Raw genomic sequence first — 17,724 nt, forward strand, 5'->3', positions numbered from 1 at the left:
TGTTCTCCTCGTGTCTGCGTGGGTTTCCTCCGGGTGCCCCGGTTTCCTCCCACACTCCCATGTGCAGGTTGGGTGCATTGACCCGTGCTAAATGCGTGGGGTTACAGGGATAGGGCAGAAGAGAGGACCCGGGCGGGATACACTTTCAGAGAGTCAGTGCAGACTCGATGGGCCGGACGGTCTCTTTCTTCACTGTGGGGATTCTGTGGTTCTGTGTGCACAGCAAGATCCCACGAACCGCAAATTGATAAGTGTTCAGATAATCTTTTCTGAGGGACTCTCCTTGGGAATGTTGCCTCTTTCTTCATCAGATAGTGGCTGTGGATCCAGCATCGAGGGCAGGTGGGTTTACTGTCTCAATGGACAGATAGAGAGAGGAGTGTGTGGGATGTCGGGGTGAGGGCTCAGAAAGCTGTATTCAGTGTTTATTGCTGATTGTTGAGTGGGTGAGGAGGGAGCGGATTTCTGGCTGGGTTATAATTGGAGCCTGCACGGAGAACGATTGGGTCAGTTGTTGTTCTCACTGGAAAGACGGAGGATGAGGGGAGACCTAATAGAGGTGTATAAAATTATGAAAGGCATAGATAGGGTGAACGGTGGGAAGCTTTTCCCCGGGTCGGTGGTGACGTTCACGAGGGGTCATAGGCTCAAGGTGAAGGGGGGGGAGGTTTAACACGGATATCAGAAGGACGTATTTTACACAGAGGGTGGTGGGGGCCTGGAATGCGCTGCCAGGCAAGGTGGTGGAGGCGGACACACTGGGAATGTTTAAGACTTACCGAGATAGCCACATGAACGGAGTGGGAATGGAGGGATACAAAAGAATGGTCTAGTTTGAACCAGGGAGCGGCGCGGGCTTGGAGGGCCGAAGGGCCTCTTCCTGTGCTGTATTATTCTTTGTTCTTTGAACTATATTTTCATTTCTGTTTCTCTGTTTCCAGTCAAAGATCTCCAAGAGAAGCTGACAGCAGCTGAAGAAGCAGCGAAGCAGGAGCCAGTGACCCCAGCCCCTCCAGCCCCTCCACCTCCTCCACCTCCTCCACCTCCCCCTCCTCTGCCACCTCCCGCACTCACACCTCCAGTCAAGTAAGCAATCTCCCAGACCAGTGCTCCTCCCAGGTTGTGCATGCGTCTCATCCCCCTCTCTCTTCACACTTCCCCCTCACCCTTCATCAACTCACCCCTCTCAATGTTTCTCTCTTTACTCCGACTCTCCGTCAACCCTCTCTCCCCAAGTCCTGCATCTTATCCCTCCCACTGCCTCACTCTCCCCTTCCTCACTCTCCACTCTCCCCGACTCTCCTTTCCCCCACTCTCCCCTTCCCCCACCCTCCCCCCTCCCCAACCTCCCCCCTCCAACACACTCCCCTTCCCCCACCCTCCCCCCTCCCCCAACCTCCCCCCTTCCACACACTCCCCTTCCCCCACCTTCCCCCCTCCCCCACCCTCCCCCATCCCACACACTCCCCCCTCCCACACACTCCCCCTCCCACACACTACCCCCTCCCACACACTCCCCCTCCCATACACTCACCCCTCCCACACACTCCCCCTCCCACACACTCCCCCTCCCACACACTCCACCCTCCCACACACTCCCCCCTCCCACACACTACCCCTCCCACACACTACCCCCACCCACACACTCCCCCCTCCCACACACTCCCTTCCTTCCCTCACTCTCTTCTCCACTCTGCCGCTCCCTCACTCTTTATCCACTGTGCACTTGTTCACTATCTGCTCCCCCACTCTCCCCCCACACCCACTCTCCCCTCCCCCTGTCTCCCCCTTCCCCTCCCACCACCCCCTCTCTCCCGCTCCCCCCCCACGCTCTCCCCACCTCCCCCTCCCCCTCCCCATCCCCCCATGCTCCCCACTCCTCTCCCCCTCCCCATCCCCCCATGCTCCCCCCTCCCCTCCCCCTCCCCCCACGCTCTCCCCACCTCCCCCCGTTCCCCTCCCCTGGCCCCCTGCCCCGCCCCCTCCCCCTCCCCCCAACACTCTCCCCCTCCCCCACCCCCTTCCTCCCCATCCCCCCACGTTCTCACCCTCCCCCCTCCATCCCCCTCCCCCCCATACTCTCCCCCTCTCCCCATGCTCTCCCCCACTCCCCCTCCCCCTCCCCGTTCCCCCTCCCTCCCCCCTCCCTCCCTCCCTCCCCCCTCCCTCCCTCTCCCCCTGCCCCTTCCCTCCCCCTGCCCCTTCCCTCCCCCTCCCCACCACGCTCTCCCCCTCCCCCCACGCTTTCCCCCTCCCCCCTCCCACTCCGCCCTCCCCGTCCCTCCCCATCCCTCCCTCCCTATCCCTCACCCCCCCACTCCCTTTCTCCCTCTCCCTCACCCTCCCTCCCTCTCCCCCTCCCTCCCCTCCCTCTCCCCCTCCCTCCTCTCCTCCCCCTCTCCCCCTCCCTCCCTCTCCTCCCCCTCTCCCCCTCTCCCCCCCCCCTCCTCCTCTCCCCCTCCCTCCCCTCCCCCTGTCCCCTCCCTCCCCCTGCCCTTCCACTCCTCTCCCCCTCCCCACCACACTCTCCCCTCCCCCCTCCCCGCCTCCGCCCTCCCCATCCCTCAATTCTCCCCGTCCCTCACCCCCCTCCCTCTTCCCCACCCCCTCCCCCACTCCCTTCCTCCCCACCCCCCCCCACTCCCTTCCTCCCTCTCCCTCACCCTCCCTCCCTCCCTCTCCCCCTCCCTCCCCCTCCCTTCCCCCTCCCTCCATCTCCTCCCCCTCCCCTCCCCCTGCCCCCTCCCTCCCCTCCCCCTGCCCCTTCCCCTCCCCCTCCCTCCACGCTTTCCCCCCTCGCCCCCCTCCGCCCTCCCCGTCCCTCCCCCTCCCTCCCTCCCTCTCCCCCTCCCTCCCTCTCTCTCCTCCCCCTCTCTCCCCCCCTCTCCCCCCCTCTCCTCCTCCCCTCCCCTGCCCCCTCCCTCCCCCCTCCCTCTCCTCCTCCCTCCCCTGCCCCCTCCCTCCCCCTCCCCTCCCCCTGCCCCCTCTCTCCCCCTCCCCCTGCCCCTTCCCCTTCCCCTTCCCCTCCCCCCACGCTTTCCCCCTCCCCCCCTCCGCCCTCCCCCGTGCCTCCCTCTCCCTCCCCCTCCCTCTCCCCCCTCCCTCTCCCCCCTCCCTCTCCCCTCCCTCTCCCCCTCCCTCTCCCCTCCCACTCCCACTCCCCTCCCTCTCCCCCTCCCTCCTTCTCCCTCTCCCTCCCCCACTCTCCCCCTCCCTCCCCCTCCCTCCCTCTCTTCCCTCCATCCCTCTCCCCTCCCTCCCTCTCCCCCTCCCTCCCTCTCCCTCTCTCTCCCTCTCCCTCCTCCCCTCTCCCCCCCCACCCTCTCCCCCTCCCTCTCCCTCTCCCCCTCCCTCTCCCCCTCCCTCTCCCCCACCCTCTCCCCCACCCTCTCCTTCCCCCTCCCACCCTCTCCCCCCTCCCCCCCCTCTCCCCCTCCCTCCCCCCCCTCCCCCTCCCTCTCCCCCCTCTCCCCTCCCCTCCCCCCCTCTCCCCCTCCCCTCCCCCTCCCTCTCCCCCCTCTCTCCCTCTCCCCCTCCCTCCCTCTCCCCCTCCCTCTCCCCCTCTCCCCCTCTCCCCCCTCTCCCTCTCCCCCCTCCCACCCTCTCCCCCCCTCCCCCTCCCTCTCCCCCGTCTCCCTCTCCCCCCTCCCACCCTCTCCCCCCTCCCCCTCCCTCTCCCCCCTCTCCCTCTCCCCCTCCCTCTCCCCTTCCCTCTCCCCTTCCTTCTCCCCCTCCCTCCCTCCCTCTCCCCCTCCCCCTCTCTCCCCCTCCCTCTGCCCCTCCCTCTGCCCCTCCCCCTCCCTCTGCCCCTCCCTCTCCCTCACCCCCTCCCCCTGCCCCTCCCTCGCCCTCTCCCCCTCCCTCCCCCACTCTCCCCCCTCCCTCACTCTCCCCCTCCCCCACTCTCCCCCCTCCCTCACTCTCCCCCCTCCCTCACTCTCCCCCCTCCCTCACTCTCCCCCTCCCCCACTCTCCCCCCTCCCCTACTCTCCTTTCCCCCACATACTCCCCCCTCCCTCCTATTTATATTCACCTCGGGATATGGTCTTGTCCTCGCTGCTGTGGTCTCGGCTTGCTTCATGCTCTGTTTCTCTCGGCCTGTGTTGTTCCTGCGAGGCCCTCGGGCAGGCTTTGTGCAGTGTCCCTGCTCCTGATCACACTGTGTGCTTTCCCCCACAGCCCCCTGGCCCTGTTACTGCAGAGAAGGCAAAAGAACCAGACGGAGAAGGAGGGTAACAATGGTCAGTATCTGTAGCTCAGACAATTCCGAGGGGGTAAGGTTTGGGGTTTGTTATGAGCATATAAAAGGCATTTCCTTAAAGTGCTCTGTGGAATCAGTATTTGTATTTGTGTATGAGCCCACTTTTAATTTGCAAATGATTCAGTTTAATATTAACACAGCAGAGAAGCTTTATTCTTAAACAAGATAAAGGTTAGTTTATTACAAAATTTTTGCTGTAAGTTTCTTAAGTAAAATTGATAAGGCAGCAAGGTGGCACAGTGGTTAGCACTGCTGCCTCACAGCGCCAGGGCCCCGGGTTTGATCCTCAGCTCGGGTCACTGTCTGTGTGGAGTCTGCACATTCTCCCCGTGTCTGCGTGGGTTTCCTCCGGGTGCTCCGGTTTCCTCCCACAGTCCAAAGATGTGCTAGTTAGGTTGATTGGCCGTGATAAATTGCCCCTTAGTGTCAGAGGGACTAGCAGGCTAAATAGGTGGGGTTACGGGGATAGGGCCTGGGTGGGTTTGTTGCCAGTGCAAGCTCGATGGGCCGAATGGCCTCCTCCTGCACTGTAGGGGTTCTATGATTATTAACTAAAATACAGATACAAAGATTAAAATACAGATAATGGGGAAAGGATATTGAAGAGAGAAATGTACAAATCAGCCTCTGAGATTTCACATCTTGCACTCTTTTACCTCCAGACTCAGCGGATCTCAATGAGCTCAAGGTGAAAGCGGTGGATGAGATGATGATGAGGATCAAAAATGGCGTTGTGCTGAAACCCACAAAAAGGAAGATGGAGGTACAATGGCGCACTCAATTCGATTGGGTGCGCTGGATCATAGAATCTTACAGCTGGGTTAAGAAGGAGGCTATTGGGGCCGGCATGTCAGTGCCAGCTCTTTGCAAGAGCCTGGTGATTTGTTCCATGTCCCAACCCTTTCTGCCTAGCTGTACAAATTAAACATCTGCAAACACATGTCTAAATGCGTTAACGCTCCGACAAAGGCTCATCCAGACTCACACTTTGTAAACTACCTGATAAACATATCATAGAACATAGAACATAGAACATAGAAAGCCACAGCACAAACAGGCCCTTCGGCCCACAAGTTGCGCCGATCACATCCCCACCTCTAGGCCTATCTATAGCCCTCAATCCCATTAAATCCCATGTACTCATCCAGAAGTCTCTTAAAAGACCCCAACGAGTTTGCCTCCACCACCACCGACGTCAGCCGATTCCACTCACCCACCACCCTCTGAGTGAAAAACTTACCCCTGACATCCCCCCTGTACCTACCCCCCAGCACCTTAAACCTGTGTCCCCTCGTAGCAACCATTTCAGCCCTTGGAAATAGCCTCTGAGAGTCCACCCTATCCAGACCCCTCAACATCTTGTAAACCTCTATCAGGTCACCTCTCATCCTTCGTCTCTCCAGGGAGAAGAGACCAAGCTCCCTCAACCTATCCTCATAAGGCATGCCCCCCAATCCAGGCAACATCCTTGTAAATCTCCTCTGCACCCTTTCAATGGCTTCAACATCTTTCCTGTAATGAGGTGACCAGAACTGCGCGCAGTACTCCAAGTGGGGTCTAACCAGGGTCCTATAAAGCTGCAGCATTATCTCCCGACTCCTAAACTCAATCCCTCGATTAATGAAGGCCAGTACGCCATACGCCTTCTTGACCGCATCCTCCACCTGCGAGGCCGATTTAAGAGTCCTATGGACCCGGACCCCAAGGTCCTTCTGATCCTCTACACTGCTAAGAATGGTACCCTTCATTTTATACTGCTGCTCCATCCCATTGGATCTGCCAAAATGGATCACTACACACTTATCCGGGTTGAAGTCCATCTGCCACTTCTCCGCCCAGTCTTGCATTCTATCTATGTCTCGCTGCAACTTCTGACATCCCTCCAAACTATCCACAACACCACCTACCTTGGTGTCGTCAGCAAACTTACCAACCCATCCCTCCACTTCCTCATCCAGGTCATTTATGAAAATGACAAACAGCAAGGGTCCCAGAACAGATCCCTGGGGCACTCCACTGGTCACTGACCTCCATGCAGAGAAAGACCCCTCCACAGCCACTCTCTGCCTTCTGCAGGCAAGCCAGTTCTGGATCCACAAGGCAACAGCCCCTTGGATCCCATGCCCTCTCACTTTCTCAAGAAGTCTTGCATGGGGGACCTTATCGAACGCTTTGCTGAAGTCCATATAGACCACATCCACCGCTCTTCCTTCGTCAATGTGCTTGGTCACATTTTCAAAGAACTCAACCAGGCTCGTAAGGCACGACCTGCCCCTGACAAAGCCGTGCTGACTACTTTTGATCATACTAAACTTCTCTAGATGATCATAAATCCTGTCTCTCAGGATCCTCTCCATCAACTTACCAACCACTGAGGTTAGACTCACCGGTCGGTAATTTCCCGGGCTGTCCCTGTTCCCTTTCTTGAATATAGGGACCACATCCGCAATCCTCCAATCCTCCGGAACCTCTCCCGTCTCCATCGACGATGCAAAGATCATCGCCAAAGGCTCCGCAATCTCCTCCCTCGCCTCCCACAGTAACCTGGGGTACATCCCATCCGGTCCCGGCGACTTACCAACCTTGATGCCATTCAATAGTTCCAACACATCCTCTTTCTTTATGTCCACATGCTCGATCCTTTCTGTCCTCCGCAATCCAGCAGTACAACCACCCAGATCCCTTTCCACCGTGAATACCGAGGTAAAGTATTCATTAAGCACCTCCGCCATTTCTAACGGTTCCGCACAAACTTTTCCCCCTTCACCTTTTAAGGGTCCTATGCCTTCACATCTCATCCTTTTACTCTTGACATATTTGTAGAAAGCCTTGGGATTCTCCTTAATCTTACCCGCCAAGGTCTTCTCATGACCCCTTCTCGCTCTCCTAATTTCCTTCTTAAGCTCCTTCCTACATCGCGTATACTCCTCTAAATCCTTAACACCTCCTAGCTCTCTGAACCTTCTGTACGCCTCTCTTTTCTTATTCACCAGGTTCATCACAACCTTCGTGCACCACGGTTCCCGTACCCTACCAACACCCCCCTGTCTCATCGGAACGTTGTCATGCAGAGCTCCAGACAAACATTCCTTGAAAATCCTCCACTTTCCTTCGGTACTTTTCCCCAAGAATGCCTCCTTCCAATTTACCCGTCTAATTTCCTCCCTGATGACACCGTATTTCCCTTTACTCCAGAGAAACACTTTCCTAGCCTGCCTGACCCTATCTCTTTCCAATGCTATCGTGAAGGAGATAGAATTATGATCGCTATCCCCAAGATGCTCACCCACCGAGAGATCCTCCACCTGTCCAGGTTCATTAGCCAGCACCAGATCAAGAACAGCCTCTCCTCTAGTAGGCTTATCCACATACTGTGTCAGGAAACTCTCCTGGACACACCTAACAAACTCCTCTCCATCCAAACCCCTAGCCCTAGGGATATTCCAATCTATGTTTGGGAAATTAAAATCTCCCATCACGACAACTCTGTTATTCCTACATCTCTCCAGGATCTGTTTCCCCATCTGCTCCTCAACATCTCTGTTACTATTGGGCGGCCTATAGAAAACACCCAGCAAAGTTACCGACCCCTTCCTGTTCCTAACCTCCACCCACAGAGATTCCGTAGTCAGTCCCTCCACGGCGTCCACCTTCTCTACAGCCGTGACACTATCCCTGATCAACAGTGCCACTCCCCCCCCTCTCTTGCCTCCCTCCCTGTCCTTCCTGAAACATCTAAAACCCGGCACCTGAAGCACCCAGTCCTGTCCCTGAGACATCCAAGTCTCCGTAATGGCCACCACATCACAATTCGAAGCAGCAATCCACGCTCCAAGCTCATCCACTTTATTCACTACACTCCTGGCATTAAAATAGACACATCTCAGACCTTCAGCCTGAGCACTTCCCTTCTCCCTCACTCGTCTAACCTCCCTCTTACCCTGTCTACATTCCTTATCTATTTGCGAGCTAACCTCCTCGCTCTCAGTCCCCTCATTTCGATTCCCTCCCCCCAACCTTTCTAGTTTAAAGTCTCACCAGTAGCCTTAGCCAACCTTCCCGCCAGGATATTGGTCCCCCTGGGATTCAAGTGCCACCTGCTACCTTCAAAGGTTTCTGAATCCCTTTATTCTTGCACTCTCTTATATCCTCCTTTCCTTATTTTAAACCTATTTATATTATGATCACTATTACCTAGATGCTCTCCCACTGAAAGACATTCCACTTACCCTAATACGCCTCTTTCAACACGGTTTCCTTCCTCATTTGGCTAGAAACACGCAGATTAAGGAGGTTCTCTTGTACATGTTTTTGGAATTCCTTGACTCTACCTTTACTCTGATTTCTTCTGTCCAAATTAGGACAACTGAAGTCTTAATATTATTGTATTTAAAGCGGTTTTCAAGTTTGTAAGAAGAATGTTGCTTATTTGGAACTGAAACAGTGATAAATTAAAAATTAAGAGTAATTTCTTTCCAAGTTTAAATATTGGTCAAATGGGGAAATAAATAAGCTGCTTCATTTGTTATAGTTAAACTGTGTTATTAAATAACGTTTGTTTTACTATAAAATATCCCTAAATTGTCAGTGGAATAACTCCTGGAGTGAAGCATCCTATCTTCACATTTATGCCCAATATTTTATCTGAAATTTGCCTCATTCTCACTCATTGGTTTTTTTCATAATCATTCAGTAAAATATCACTCGTTTTCTGTTTCTTAACTCTAACCAAATTAATTCAGTCTTTGAACTGGTGTATTATATATCAACCCTCTATATAACTGTAAGATTCTCACCCTGAGCTCACAAATTCTACCACCAAGAAGGACAAAGGCAGCAGGAACATAGAAACACCTGCAAGTTCTTCTCCAAAGCCACACACCGTCCTGACTTGGAAATATATTGCCATTTCTTCACTGTTGTTGGGTCAAAGTCCTTGAGCTTCCTCCCTAACAGCGCTGTGATTGTGCCTACACCACGTGGATTGCAGCGAGTGAAGTAATTTCTCCTCATCTCAGTCCTAAATGATTGGTCCTTTGTCCTGAGACTGTTCATTCCCCATGGCAATGCTTTGGCCAGATACAATCTGCCTAGTTTGAATTTGAACAAAAACTTGGCAGTTAACTGCCCCCTGCTGCATTCGCCAAAGATGTGCGGGTTAGGTTGATTGGCCATGCTAAAAATTGCCCTTAGTGTCCTGAGATGTGTAGGTTAGAGGGATTAGTGGGTAAATATGTAGGGATATGGGGGTAGGGCCTGGGTGGGATTGTGGTCGGTGCAGACTCGATGGGCCAAATGGCCTCTTTCTGTACTGTAGGGATTCTATGATTTCTATGATTTCTATGGCAACACCTCTTTTCGTGCAGTATAAATTGTTGTTCTCTTTACTATTGATGATCTTGCAATCTGTCCTGATGAATGCAAGATGAAAAGTTTAGACACCATGTCTCTTTATTCGGTGATGCGCGATTGATTCACACGGGAGGCTAGAACATACAAGGGAATAAAGGCTTTTATTCACTACAAATAGGAACACACTACTTAACAATACTATCCCAGACTAAAGACTACTGGGAAGTAGCAGTGACCTTTATACTCCTGTAAGAAGGCGGAGTCCTGGGCGGAGCCAAACAGAATGTACCACATAAACAGTAATAACAGGTGGAACACCCAACAACCCTAACCGCAACAGCAACGAGAGTAACATATATACAAGTACCCATAGTGGTTCACCACATTCGGCAATACTCAAATCCTTTATTACTAAATGACTATTCTTAGGGTCCTGGACCAGAATCCCAAATTACATTGAAATGGAAGCCAGATTAAACCCCGATAACTTTTCTATTTTGGCATAAATGTGAAGGTAAGTTACTTCACTCCAAGAGTAATTCCACTGACAATTTAGGGATCTTTTATCGTAAAACGGTGGCAGTGGTTAGCACTGCTGCCTCACAGTGCCAGGAACCCGGGTTTGATTCCCGGCTTGGGTCACTGTCTGTGTGGAGTTTGCACGTTCTCCCCGTGTCTGCGTGTGTTTCCTCCGCGTGCCCCGGTTTCCTCCCACACTCCAAAGATGTGCAGGTTAGGTGGATTGGCCATGCTAAATTGCCCCTTAGTGTCAGGGGGATTAGCTAGAGTAAATGCATGGGCTATGGGGATAGGGCCTGGGTGGGATTGTGGTCGGTGCAGACTCAATGGGCCAAATGGCCTCCTTCTGCACTGTAGGGATTCTATGATTCTATGATTCTATGAACTTTATTTAATAAAACAGTTTTACTATAACTCTAACAAATGAAGCATCTTATTTATTCCCTATTTGAACAATATTTAAACATAAAAAGAAACAACCCTAATTTCTAATCTATCGCTGTTTCAGTTCCAAATAAGCAACATTCTTCTTACAGGCTCGAAAACTACTTTAAATACAGTTAGCAACCATGAATATACTTGCTCAAAGGCTGTTAACAGCCTTGAAACTTTCAGAGAGATTTATGGATAGAGCATCTTGCAGACCTCTGTCTTTAAACAAACCTCAGGCAAAATTCAAAAGCTGTTTTTTTTCTGCTGCATACCTAGCTCCTCCCATTAACCACATTATCACATGACCCTGTCAATCTAAAACCATCTTCCATTCCTTTAATCAAATATCCTAGGAGACCTTTTCTTTTTGTAAACAAAAGTCCATTAGCTCTGCCCAAGTAAACACGATGTGGAGATGCCAGCGTTGGACTGGGTTGGGCTTTTCATTTGGAATCACGAGCTTTCGGAGCGCTGCTCCTTCATCAAGTGAGTGGAGCGGTGGGTTCACAAACATGGCTTATATAGACCAAGACACAATTGCAAGATAATGGTTGGAATGCGAGTCTTTGCAGGTAATCAAGTCTTTATAGGTATAGACAGTGTGGTTGGAGAGAGGAATAATCACAGGTTAATGAGGTGTGAATTGTCTCAAGCTAGGTCGGTTAGTAGGATTTTGCAAGCCCAGGCCAAATGGTGGGGGTTATATGTAGTGTGACATATAGTGCGACAAGTAAACACCACATGGCCAAAATGAGTAATTATCTTCCCTTTTCCAGCATCTGAGCTGCATTCCTCCCAGACATACCGACTGCCTGTAGAAAACAAACAACTTTAAAACAGTCCCCTGAAACATAAATATATATCTATAGCAGCCATTATCATCACACTATCATTAGTATAGATTATAAATAGCTGAGAGGCCCTAGTATTGATGTTTGTGGCACTGCACTATTCACTGCCTGCCAACTTGAAGCAGCTCAGTTTATGCTCTCTCTCTGTTTTCTGTCCATTAACCAATCCTCTATTCATGCTAATACAATACCGCCAACTCCCTAGCCTTTATATTGTCTATTTTATTTGGCACCTTATCAAATGCCTTTAGGATATCCAGATACACTACATCTAGTAGTCCCCTGACTAATTAAATCCCCAAAAACACCGACTAAATTTGTCAACAAGATATCCCTTTTGTAAAACCATGTTGATTTGTTCTAATCATACTAAGCTTTTCTAAGTGCATTGTTAAACTTTCCAAGGGTACGGTGGCACAATGGTTAGCACTGCTGCCTCACAGCGCCAGTAACCCGGGTTCAATTCCAGCCTTGGGTCACTATCTGTGTGGAGTTTGCACATTCTCCCCGTATCTGCATGGGTTTCGTCCCAGAGGTGTATGTTAGGTGGCTTGGCCATGCTAAATTTCCCTTTAGTGTCCAAAGATGTGTAGGTTAAGGGCATTAGTGGGGTAAACATTTGGGGTTACGGGGATGGGGTAGGGGATGGGCCGAGGTAAGATGCTCTGTCAGTGAGTCGGTGCAGACTCGATGGGCTGAATGGCCTCCCTCTGCACTGTGGAGATTCTATGGTTCTTTAATAATAGATTTCAGCATTTCCCCAACAAACTAATGTTCGGCTAACTGTCCTGCAGTTCACTGTATTCTCACGCCATCTTTTCTTGAAAAGCAACAGTTGAGAAATACATTTTAGCCAGGTCACTGGGAATAACACCCTGGGTAGAATGTGCTGGGATATTTTAAGGTGTAGAGGGAGTCTGTTTAACGTCATATTTCAAGGACAGGTCCTCTGAGAGTCTAACACTCCCTCAATACGATACCAGAGGGTCAGTCTGAATTTTTAGACTCAGTGACTGGAACGCACATCCTCCTGAGTGAGAGGTTAAAGCGTGACCCAGCTGATAGCCAGCTACTCCCCAGTTTCAGAATCTCAATTCAGTCAAAAAGAAATCAGTAAAAATATCCCAGTAAAGGTAACCATGAAGCTGTCCGACTGCTGTCCATCAGGAAGGAAATCTGCCATCCTTACCTGGTCTGGCCTACATGTGACTCCAGAGCCAGGCTAATGTGGGTGCCTGGAACTCGCTGCCCGGGGAGGTAGTGGAAGCGGATACGATAGTGACTTTTAAGGGGCATCTGGACAAATACATGAATAGAATGGGAATGGAGGAATATGGTCCCCAGAAGGGTTGGGGATTTTAGTTCAGTCGGGCAGCATGGTCGGTACAGGCTTAGAGGGCTGAAGGGCCAGTCCCTGTGCTGTCATTTTCTTCGTTCTTTGACTCTGAGCTGCCCTCTGAAGCGGCCAATCAGTTGTACCAAACCCCCTGAGAAGGCAACCTAGCAGCTTCCTCTCACATCAGCTCGAAGTGGAAATGGTCGAGAGCTTCCCGTTTCTAGATGTCCAGATCACCAACAACCTGTCCTGGTCCCTCCACACTGACTCGATAGTTAAGAAAGCCCATCCTCGACATTCTCAGGAGGTGAAGGAAATTCAACATGTCCACTACAACTCTCACCAACTTCATGGAATCATCGAATCCCTACAGTGCAGAAAGAGGCCATTCGGCCCATCGAGTCTGCACTGATCACAATCCCTCCCAGTCCCTATCCCGTAACCACTTGTATTTACCCTGCCAGTCCCTCTGACAGTAGGTGGCAATTTAGCAAGGCCAATCAACCTAACCTGCACATCTTTGGACTTCTTCAGATGCGCCATAGAAAGCATTCTTTCTGGATGTATCACAGCTTGGTATGGCTCCTGCTCTGCCCAAGACCGCAAGAAACTACAAAAGGTCGAAGCCCAGTCCATCACGCAAACCAGCCTCCCATCCATTGACTCTGTCTACTTCCCGCTGCCTCGGCAAAGCAACCAGCATAATTAAGGACCCCACACACCCCGGACATTCTCTCTTCCACCTTCTTCCGTCGGGAAAAAGATACAAAAGTCTGAGGTCACGTACCAACCGACTCAAGAACAGCTTCTTCCCTGCAGACTTTTGAATGGGCCTATCACACGTTAAGTTGATCTTTCTCTCCACCCCAGCTCTGACTGTAACACTACATTCTGCACTCTCTCCTTTCCTTCTCCCCTATGTACTCTATGAATACAGTAAGAGTTTTAACAACATGGCATAGCGAAACAATACTTTTCACCGTATACCAATAGATGTAGCAATAATAAATCAAATCAATTCAACTCAATATCTGGGGACGAGTAATAAGTGGTGACCTTACCTGGGACACCACACCCCGAGAATGAGTGAATATTAAAATAACTGGTGACTATAAGGGACTGATCTGCACATGTTCTGTTCCTGTCCACAGCTCCTGGATTTGAATGTTTCCAGCAGTGGGAGTGAAGGCAGTGCAGTGAATGAGCTGAAAGGATTGCTGGTGAGTAAGGAATCAGTCTCCGGGAGAGAGGGAGGGAGAATCTCACGCGCTTTCAGCAGGCCATGAGTTAAAGTTCAGACGACGCGAAGGCTGGTTGGATATGGAGCTGGTATCCAGGTTTGACTGACTTGGCAACAAGAGGGCTGGAGCCTGGAACAGGGGAATGCTAACTGACCCATCCTGAATGCTGGATCGGGAATCCGCAGTGACCCGGAGGGTAAACTGGGCATCAGAGGGTCCCAGGACTGAAATAGAGGCAGGTACCTCAAACTACCACCCTCCCTCCCTCCCCCCCACTCTCTCCCCGCTCCCATTTGGAATTCCGAGTTGATGCCCAGTGTTAGCAAACACAATTTGACTCGAAGCCACCTGAAGGGATATTAGGTCAGACGACCAAAAGCCTTAACATAGTTCCGGCACACAAAGAGGCCATTCAACCCCAAAGAGGTAGGAGGGAGAGGCTGAGAGGTGTAAGAAGGGGATTTCAGATCTTCGAGGCCACAGCTGCTAATGTGATTAAAATCGGCGATGTTTAAGAGTGGGCGGCACGGTGGCACAGTGGGTTAGCACTGCTGTTTCACAGCACCAGGAACCCGGGTTCAATCCCCGGCTTGGGTCACTGTCTGTGCTGAGTCTGCACGTTCTCCCCGTGTCTGCGTGGGTTTCCTCCGGGTGCTCCGGTTTCCTCCCACACTCCGAAGCTGTGCTGGTTAGGTGGATTGACCATGATAAATTGCCCCTTAGTGTCAGGGGGACTAGCAGGGTAAATATGTGGGGTTACAGGGATTGTTGTCAGTGCAGACTCGATGGCCTGAATGGCCTCCTTCTGTACTGTAGGATTCAATTCTATTCCATGAGAGAAAAATCAGACGCAGAGTATCAAAAGTGGCAGAACAGAAAGATAGAATGGGGTTATGGGGATAGGGCCTGGGTGGGATAGTGGTCAGTGCAGACTCGGTGGGCCGAATGGCCTCTTTCTGCACTGTAGGATTCTATGAAGAGAGCAGAATTGGAGGAGTGTAAATAATTGTGAGTGTTTTGGGGCTGGAGGAGGTGACAGACATAGGGAGCGATCAGGTCAAGGGAAGGTTACAATTAGTACCTACTACTTTACAAATAATATAAGAATATTTATCTGGGGTGCCACAGTTGCTGCCGTGCTGCGTGTGCCATGTAACAGTGTCTATCAGTCCGTCAGCAACATGCAGAGATTTACAAAATACACAATATAATTCCAGCGTTTTGAGTCTGAGGTGTGATTACTTCTGGGAATCGGTGGAACAGATCAGACACTCGGAGTAACTCACCTCCTGAGCCCAAAGGCCCGAGTCAGGAGTGTGATGGAATATTCCCCACTTGCCTGCATGACTGCAGCTCCAACCACACTCAAAAAACATAGAAACTAGAAGCAGGAAGAGGCCATTCAGCCCTTCGAGCCTGCTGCCATTCATTCTGATCATGACTGATTATCAAATTCAATATCCTGATCCCCTCTTCCCCCCATATCCCCTCATCCCTTTAGCCCCAAGAGCTATTTCTAATTTCTTCTTGAAATCACATGACACTCGAGAGGCTCCACACTATCCAGGACAAAGTAGCCTGCTTGATTGGAACCCCATTCATCACCTTAAAGATTCACTCTCCGCCAATGCACAGTGACAGCCGTGTTTACCATGTACAAGAAACAGTAACTCACTAATGTTCCTTAGGCAGCACCTTCCAAACCCACGCCCACTACCATCTAGAAGGACAAGAGCAACAGCAGGTACCTGGAAACACCCCCACCTGGAAGATCCCCTCCAAGCCACTCATCATCCTGACTTGGAAATATATCGGCCATTCCTTCACTGTCCCTGGGTCAAAATCTTGGAATTCCCTCCCATAAGACCATAACACCCTAAGACCATAAGGCACAGCAGCAGAATTAGGCCACTCGGCCCATCGAGTCTGCTCTGCCATTCAATCATGGCTGATATTTTTCTCATCCCCATTCTCCTGCCTTTTCCCCATAACCCCTGATCCCCTTATTAATCAAGAACCTATCTATCTCTGTCTTAAAGACACTCAATGACCCGGCCTCCACAGCCTTCTGCGGCAAAGAGTTCCACAGATTTACCACTCTCTGGCTGAAGAAATTCCTCCTCACCTCTGTTCTAAAGGATCGTCCCTTTAGCCTGAGGTTGTGCCCTAACAGCACTGAGGGTGTACCTACACCACAGGCAGCGGGTTCACAAAGGCAGCTCACCACCACCTTCTCAAGGGGCCATTAGGGGTGGGTAATAAATGTTGGTCTAGCCAGCGATGCCCGCATCACACAAACATATATAAAAAAACACAAGAGAGGGATTTAGACACAAAAATGTGAGTTTTAAATTAGATGCAGGCTTGACCAGGGGTCAGTGTAGGTCAGCGTGTGTGGGGGCAGATAGGCAAACAGGAGTGACTCAGACACGAGCAGCAGAGATTGCAATGCACTCGTGTTTATGGAGGATAGGACGTGGAGACCAGCCAGCAGAGTATCGGGATAATCGGGTCTGGAGGTAAGGAAGGTGGGCACAGCAAGAAGTCTCACAACACCTGGTTAAAGTCCAACAGGTTTACTGGAATCACGAGCTTTCGGAGCGCTGCTCCTTCATCAGGTGGGTGACTTCTCAGAGGTAACAAAGGCATGGATGAAAGCTTCAGCTGTAGATGCGCTGAGGCAGGGGCAAACTCACAAAGTTTCTCGTTTCAAGGCTTCATTCTATGATCATCTTGCTGGTGCCAGTACAGAGCGAGACTGCGGATAGTTGGGAACCTGTCTCGGGGGCAGGGAATTCATATGGTGTTCATGGAAGTGGAAATGACTAGGGTTGGGAAGCATTTTCCGATCAGGGCCGGTGTGATCTCCTGGACTCGTTTCGATCGCCTCAGGGGGTCGGAGAGGAATTTCCCAGATTTTTTTTTTCCCCATATTGGCCCTGGGGTTTTTCACTCTGGGTTTTCGCCTCTCCCTGGAGATCACATGGTCTGGAATGGGGGGGTGGGGGTGAGTTAATAGGTTGTGATGAACAAAGCATCGTAGCTGTGAGGGACAGCTCGGTGGATAGGATATTAGTATGTAGATAGGCTGGAAAATTGGGCGGGGATCCTGGATACAGGATTCAATCCTGGACCGGGGAGCGGCGCGGGCTTGGAGGGCCGAAGGGCCTGTTCCTGTGCTGTATTGTTCTTTGTTCTTTGTTCTTGTTTGAAACAGTTACCTTAGCGATGGCACGGATATAAAGTGGCAAACTCATTTCAGTGTCCAATATTGCACCCAAGTTTCACCCAATCTGCAGAGTTAGCAGCCAGGGAGAGTGATGGAGCTGGGAGCGAGGGAACAAAGTCTGTTTCAGACAATGGCTTCAGTCTTCCCACTATTTAACTGGAGGGAATTTCTGATTCCTCCTTCTGATCCTCCAATCCTTTCCCTTTATATTGTACTCCTTCATCCCATTTGACCTGCCCTGGGGGCAAGTTGCTGTCTTTTTGTCCTCAGTTTCCTTGTTCTACTGAGGTTCCTAAACTATTATAAACAATTGGGATGAGTTACATGAGCAAACTACAGTCGCAATCTCTCTCTGCCATTTCCATTAACTGATATGAATTCTCCTAGCAGCAGCAGCAGTCGTAATGTATATGTATTTTCTTACTTTTTATTTTAAATATTTTTTATTTATTTTACCCTTCCTATCCCCATAACCCCATGTTAATCTCCCTAACCTACACATC

At 51.2% G+C, this 17,724-nt stretch overlaps 1 protein-coding gene and 1 long non-coding RNA gene across 2 annotated transcripts in view; both read left to right on the forward strand.

Annotated features, from left to right (window-relative positions):
- LOC144505256 (shootin-1-like) overlaps window positions 1-17,724 on the forward strand; it is a 91,165-nt gene that overhangs the window by 68,450 nt on the left and 4,991 nt on the right. Inside the window, exons 11-14 of the mRNA XM_078231340.1 lie at window positions 942-1,086; window positions 4,180-4,241; window positions 4,924-5,024; window positions 13,903-13,971. Coding sequence (XP_078087466.1) covers window positions 942-1,086; window positions 4,180-4,241; window positions 4,924-5,024; window positions 13,903-13,971 — 377 coding nt within the window. The remainder of the gene's footprint in view (window positions 1-941; window positions 1,087-4,179; window positions 4,242-4,923; window positions 5,025-13,902; window positions 13,972-17,724) is intronic.
- LOC144505219 (uncharacterized) lies at window positions 16,933-17,181 on the forward strand. Its single transcript, XR_013499797.1, has 2 exons — window positions 16,933-16,999; window positions 17,069-17,181. It is a non-coding gene; the product is annotated as an uncharacterized LOC144505219 (long non-coding RNA).

Source organism: Mustelus asterias, chromosome 1 (genome assembly GCF_964213995.1).
Source record: "Mustelus asterias chromosome 1, sMusAst1.hap1.1, whole genome shotgun sequence".
In the NCBI taxonomy this organism is placed as follows: domain Eukaryota; kingdom Metazoa; phylum Chordata; class Chondrichthyes; order Carcharhiniformes; family Triakidae; genus Mustelus; species Mustelus asterias.